This window comes from Megascapheus bottae, chromosome 31, assembly GCF_031878675.1.
Source record: "Megascapheus bottae isolate mThoBot1 chromosome 31, mThoBot2.hap1, whole genome shotgun sequence".
In the NCBI taxonomy this organism is placed as follows: domain Eukaryota; kingdom Metazoa; phylum Chordata; class Mammalia; order Rodentia; family Geomyidae; genus Megascapheus; species Megascapheus bottae.
Genome location: NC_143539.1, coordinates 11,626,154 through 11,632,815, shown reverse-complemented (window position 1 = coordinate 11,632,815; position 6,662 = coordinate 11,626,154). Strand labels below are relative to the sequence as shown.

At 45.0% G+C, this 6,662-nt stretch overlaps 1 protein-coding gene across 1 annotated transcript; it reads right to left on the bottom strand.

Moving 5' to 3' along the window:
• Window positions 1-548: 548 nt before the first annotated feature.
• Uqcrfs1 (ubiquinol-cytochrome c reductase, Rieske iron-sulfur polypeptide 1) lies at window positions 549-5,936 on the bottom strand. Its single transcript, XM_090321917.1, has 2 exons — window positions 5,671-5,936; window positions 549-1,435 (listed from the first exon to the last, which is right to left on the bottom strand). Exons 1-2 carry the CDS (start codon window positions 5,867-5,869, stop codon window positions 825-827), a joined length of 810 nt encoding a protein of 269 aa, XP_090178043.1. The 5' UTR covers window positions 5,870-5,936; the 3' UTR covers window positions 549-824.
• Between the last annotated feature and the right edge of the window lie 726 nt (window positions 5,937-6,662).

Sequence of the window (6,662 nt, the reverse complement as noted above, 5' to 3'; positions counted from 1 at the left end):
GGGAAGGATGATTTGGCCTTGCTGAGTGCCAATGGTTCACACCTGTAATTTTGGCTACTCAGAAGGTTGACATTTCATGATCACAGTTCAAAGACCAGGTAAGAAACTCCATGAGACTCATCTTCTGTTAATCACCAAAAACTGGGAGTAGAGTAGTTATTCAAGTGGTAGTGTGCAATCCTTGAGAGAAAAAGATCAAGGACAATACCAGGTCCTGAGTTCAAACTCCTGTATTGGCACAAAAGAGGGGGGGAAAAAAAGATGCCATTGGCAGATACCAGCTAGCCAGACCTAGAAGAAAGTCCTCAGAGAAAACATCTCTTTCAGGACTCTTTCCCAAACACTGCATTCAGCAATATCATCCGAGTACAGAACAGAGGAGAAAACAGGGCATTCACTGAAGCCTGTGGGACAAAAACATGTCCCAAGTCTTGGAAATGAACTTTTCCCTCATGCTAAACAAAGCATTAATAGAATCTATGTCCCTGACACAAAACAGGAAACAAGAATTTGGCCAAGAAAACAAATATGAAACATTCACAACTGTCTTGCACGCCAGTCTGTAATCTTTAATTAGAACGAGCTACCAAAGACATTGTAGCTTCCTCGTCTGTGATTAAGCTTAATATTTAACAGTGGCTTTATTAAGTGAATGCTTGGGAGGACAACATGACATTCAATTTACTTCACGTTAACATATGCAAATACATTATCAACAATTCAAATATTGCAAATCAACCAACTTGGAAGTACACAAGGTTTCCTCGAAACTCTCCTGAGGTGACATTAGGACAGGAGGAAGCCTGGGACTTGGGTCCAAGTGTCTAGCCAACAACCACTACGTCATCACTGGTGAACTCATAGGCGGGAACTTCAAGGTTGAGGGGCGCAGGCCCCTTCCTGATCCTGCCAGAAGAATCGTAGTGTGACCCGTGGCAAGGGCAGTAATAGCCACCATAATCGCCTGCGTTGGCAATGGGGACACAGCCGAGGTGAGTGCAGACTCCTATCAGGATGATCCACTCAGGTTTCTTTACACGTTCTAAATCATGCTGCGGGTCCCGCAACTGGGCCACTTCCACTGCAGCTTCCTGGTCGATCTCCTTCTTGGTTCTATGGCGCACAAACAGGGGCTTGCCTCTCCATTTGAAGGCCATGTTCTTGCCTTCTGGAATATCAGATAGCTTGATCTCGATCTTGGACATGGCCAGCACATCAGCAGAGGCACTCATGCTGGAGACAAACTGGGAGACGACATTCTTGGCAGCATAGGCAACACCTACGGTTGTGGTTGCAGTGACCAAATAGGAGAACGCTTTTCTAGCCTCACTGCTCTCTTTAGAAGACTTGGTGCTGTCTAAGACTTGAGGGCGGCGGTAATCAGAGAAGTCAGGCACTTTGACATCTGTGTGCGAGTAGCGGACAGAAGCTGGGACTGTAGGACAAAGCAGAGGGTCCAGAAATACAGTTAGCTAGGTATTCGGACAAGACCAACTCTATCAATTCACAAGTACAAAACCAAATTCTACACATATGAAATAGGAAGCTAGGAGCCAGTGGTTCACAATTGCAATCCTAGCTATTCAGGAAAGACAAGATCTGAGGAGCTTGGATCAAAACCAGTCGGACAACTAAGTCCAAGAGACTCTTTGATGAACCACCAAAAAGCCACAAGTGAAGCTGTGGCTCAAGCCCTGGAGCTACCTTGAGCAAAAAAGAAAAAAAACTCAGGGACAGCATCTTGGCCCTGAGTTCAAAACCAAGTACCAGCACAAAAAGTGGAGCAGGAGATGTGAAATGTGTTTCTCACTCATCTCAGGAATGCCAAACAGGCACAGCTAGTATTTAAAATCCCAAAGGTAGTATCTAGCACTAAGCTCCTGTGGCTGGCTGAACATAGCTGACCATCTCAGTGCATGAGTTAGAAGTCAAACAGCACAATAAGCAGCAATAGTTCACTTTCTGAAAATCCAGTTGCATCACACTAAGCATTTCTTATATTTTCCAGACTAGGGGAGACCCCAAACTTCCTCACATGCCTGGCTAGGTAGCCAAGTCAAACCACGTACTTTTTTTTTTTCTTTGCCAGTCCTGGGCACTGTCCTTGGGCTTTCTCAAGGCTAGAGCTCTACCACTTGAGGCACAGTACCACTTCTGGCTTTTTCTATGTATGCGGTACTGAGGAATTGAACCCAGGTCTACATGCGTGTTAGGCAAGCACTCTACCACTAGGCTAAACCGCGGCCCCATGTGTACCTTTTATCCCTAAGCACAGCTACTCTTTCAAGCTGTCTGGAAGAATTGCTACAACATAAAATACAAACTTAAGATCATATTCGTTCTTTCATCTATTAATATACTGTAGTTACAGAAATTAAGGATTTCTATTTTAGGTTCTAAGGTGCAAATTAGTGTTCTTTTATCTTCAAACAAAACCATTAATGGGCAGGGAAGGACATCCTTATCAGAACAGGAGGAAGAATTATTCAATGTAAACATGTAAGAAGGGCAGCAGGTAGCTTGAGGGGAGGGCTGAGTGACCTGGAGAACCAATGAGGGGTGACAATGATCAAGATGCAGTGTGCTCATGAACTGATATGCTGAATGGAACACTTCTGTATACGTACTGAAATTCTTTATTTTTAAAGCTATTCAATTTAGTAAGAGAAAAAAGAAAAGTCTTCATATATCTGCTTCCTTGGTAAAACAAATAGGATACAAGGACATTATTTTTTCTTCTTTCATGCTATTGTGGGCCCTTCAAATTAGACATTTTTATTGTATGTCCTAAAATAGACAGGTGTCATAAGGAAAAACTGAATTTACCAGTATCACTTCAATGTTTTAGGGAACAAAAACCTGCAAATTATAAATTTGTTTTAAGAAATACACCACAGGGTTCTCCTTCTTAGAAAACAGTACAAAGTTCCTTAGTGTTAGAAAATGTATTGGTTCCAAAAAGAAAAAAAAAAATCTACTTATAGAATGCATCTTCATTGCAATAAATTCCAATTCTATCCTACTCTACCACATTGTCTTGTACTATATAATCCATTCAAACATTACAAGGCAGAATTAATTTTGTATGCCAATAACCTTATAGAACCACAAATATTCATAAGCAAGGAGAGAACCCAGCAAATCACTCTCAATATTGTTCTTACTTAATACTTTCATTTTTTTCCCCAGAGGAGCCTGAGACCTAGATATTAGCACCCTGAGATTCCCAATGATAGCTAGATGGATTCAGTGTGGCTTTACATCGTATTATCACCACTCAGGTTAACTTGACATGGCACACTGACATCTGGAATCAAACACCAATTCCTTTCCCATGGCACTGCCAGCTACCACGACCATGTGTTGTTTCCTAGTTAAAAGATAAAGTTCACACTTCTACATTAAAAAAGTATCCACAAGAGCCCAGCACTTGTGGTTCATCAAATCTGGATCTTCAGGCATGCTAGGCAAGCACTCTACCACTAGGCCAAACTCCCGACCCTGTGGCTTGCATCAAGCCCCAGGACTGGCAAAAAAAAAAAAAATCTTTAAGGTGAGTTCCATGTGGCTTGACTTGTCATGATATAAATTCACACACACAAGGATAAACTCAGCACTCAGACGCTTTTATCTTCCCATTAACTATTTGACCAAACATTTTAAGGTAAAGTTCTATAAGTAAAAGAGATCTGGCCTTAAGGTTCTAAATTATTTGCCTGGTTTGAGTATATCTCTATCAGGCAGGTAAGCTGCTAATTTTTATAAGAAACACTTCAGACACCTGACAAATTCAATGATGCTTTCCACTTTTACTATTGAAATTTTCTCCGTTTTTGCTTCTCTGCCCAAAGACAGACTTGGAATGAACAAGGGCATTCATTCTACTCTTGCCCTAGACAGTTTCTTCAAAACACTCAAATTCCTTAATATATTCATTCATAAATATTCTGTACCAACCATTCCCCAAAGCTGAAGTTACAGGACACAGAAAACTAAAGGAGACCTTGTATGCCCTAAGACTCAAGGCCAGAAAGCTCACCCACAAACAAATAATACAGAATAGGAATTATTCTACAAACACATAAAAAGAGTCAGCAATTCAAAATCTAATTGACTGGACCCTGAATTTAAGCTGAAAGGATGAGTAAGCCAGGGACAAGTAGGAGAGTCATAAGAAAGTAAATGAATGCAGACTCAGAAACTGTCCTGCCCTGCCTAAGGAGCAGTATGACTGATGGGTACATACTCAATTGCCACTGGGACCAAGCAGCATAAAATGCTATCACCCTAGGGAGGTCTGGATCACTAGGAGCAGTCCAAACGTGGCACACCACAGGCCTGACCCATGCAGAAACCAGAGCCCAGGATGGTAGGCCAGATATTATAGTTGAACACCTAGGAAGATGTCAATGTGCTCAATTCTAAACTGTCGGCTTTGAGCCAAAGCACCCATGTGTCCACTTACAGCATCCTGTGCAGAACAGGTGAAGAGAATTTCAAGATAAGACCAGAAGTAAACTGGGATTGGCTGACAATGAACAGGCCCCTGAAAAGAGCAGAGTCTTGTTTCTTAGTGTCCAACTCTAACATATAGAACCTATCAGCTTTTTTTGTTCCTATGACACTGTCCCTTGGCTTTCTGCTCAAGGCTGGTGTTCCTCCACTTGAGCCATCCTCCTATTTCCAGCTTTTGTTAGTCAATGAGATAAGAATCATATGGACTTTCCTGCCAGGGTTGGCTTCCAAATGTTATCCCTCAGATATCAAGTCTCCTGAGTAGCTAGGATGACAGGTATGAGCCAAGGACTCCTCTTGAGGACTGAACTTAGCATGCAAACCCTTTAACCAGGCACTTGCAAACACCCTCAATTTCTACAATGTAATTGACCCCGGGGGCTGGATTGGGGCTGGGGGAAGAAGATGTGGGGTTCATTAAAGGTAGTACAGTAGTGATTACAAGGTGAACTTCCCAATTATTAATAAGTGCCTATTTTCTTTTAGATTACTTACTGAAAGTCCAAGCTTGGGCCGGGAGTTTGGCTTAGTGGTAGAGTGCTTGCCTAGCATGCACAAAGACCTGGGTTCAATTCCTCAGTACCACATACATAGAAAAAGCCAGAAGTGGTGCTGAGGCTCAAGTGGTAGCTCTAGCCTTGAGGAAGTCCAAGGACAGTGCTCAGTCAGGCCCAGAGCCCAAGACCAGGACTGGCAGGGAAAAAAAAAGTATATTTTATATATATATATATATAATCTCTAAAATTCCAAGCTACACCAATAGCTCGCATGCAGGATTTTGTCCTAAGCCTCCTACCATCCTAAGGAAGCTATTTAAGAACTGTAAGGTCAAGGTCAAGCTACCAGTAAGCACGGGTACTGGTCAGGCTGCTGAGATACAGGTGGGCTAGTCCAGGGCGTAACACAGGTGAGTGACAAAGGTGTGCAATGGATGACAGCTAACAAAAGCACCCAGAGTCCTGGAGCCCCCCCCCCCCGCCCCCCGCGTCACCGGGGCCCGCCAAATGTGGGGTGCGCATGCGCGGAGGCTCGGCAGCCCTGGACGACCCCGGGGAGGCCGCAAGCATCGGTACAACCCCCCCACCCCCGGTTCAGACACCCACCAACTCCTATGTGCCTCCTTCAAACCCGAGGGAGCCCCTCAACCCGGCTCACCATTGAGGCCCACGGAGGCAGCCAAAGGCCGGCTCGCGGCCTGGCCGCTCAGGAAGGGCCGCTTCACGTCCAGCACCGGCGGCTCCGAGACGGCAGGTACGGAGGCCTGTACTAGGGGCCGCAACGCGCCCGCCACCCCACGGGCCGTGGCCGACAAAACAGGCGCAAAAGGGCCCGAACGGGCGGCGACCGACAACATGGCGACAGCACTTCCAACCGCCGAGTCGGTCACAGGGACGACCTTCCAGTCCGCGGCGCAGGCGCCGAGAGGCGCAGGCATCTGACGTCAGTGCGCCGGCCGTCAGGGAGCCCCGCAGGGGGCGGGAGAGGGGGGAGAGGGCGTGTCCTGGAGTCGAGACCAGCCGTGGTGGGCGTGGCTTTGCGCTCCTGGGCGGGGCCTAGTTCCTGAGCTTGCTGCGCCTGGGACCAGGAAAGCAGCAACAGAGGCTGAGAGCAGAAGCCTGGGGTTGCAAATGACTACGATGCTTTAGGACAAAAGCTTTATCCAGGGCGACCCAGAATCTGAACAAAGTATTATAATTCTTTAAATGGAATATTAACCGTCCCTAACGTATGCAGCACCTAACAATAAGTACGTTTGCTAAACTTATTTTTATCATCACCTAACAACACGCCACAGCACTGAGTGAAAACCTTTATAATGGTCCTGACAATACTTTGCAATGATTAAGTATCTGGTATATTTTCTGAATTTTTTTTTTCCTGTGTAATCAAGGTCCCTATGAAGTAGTAGTGCTGTTTACATTTTACCTGTAAGAAAGCAGTCTTGTCTCCTCTGCTGAGTTCTGCTTTGCCAACAAGCTATGATGCAAGTTATTTGGCTTCTGAGCCTGCTCTGGACTAGGCCGTTTCCTCGAGGGAAGTTTTAAGGGGCTACTGGAGTCCCTAAATTACTTTCTATCACATGGTGAGCATACCCTTTACTTCTCTTTAGGTTCTGATTACACCAATAAGGTATTCTCAGTTTGATG

Coding starts and splice junctions, on each gene's coding strand:
- Uqcrfs1 (XM_090321917.1), bottom strand. CDS start 5,869: ATGTTGTCGGTCGCCGCCCGTTCGGGCCCTTTTGCGCCTGTTTTGTCG. Junction 1,436..5,670: donor TGCCTCCGTGGGCCTCAATG/GTGAGCCGGGTT, acceptor TTTGTCCTACAG/TCCCAGCTTCTGTCCGCTAC.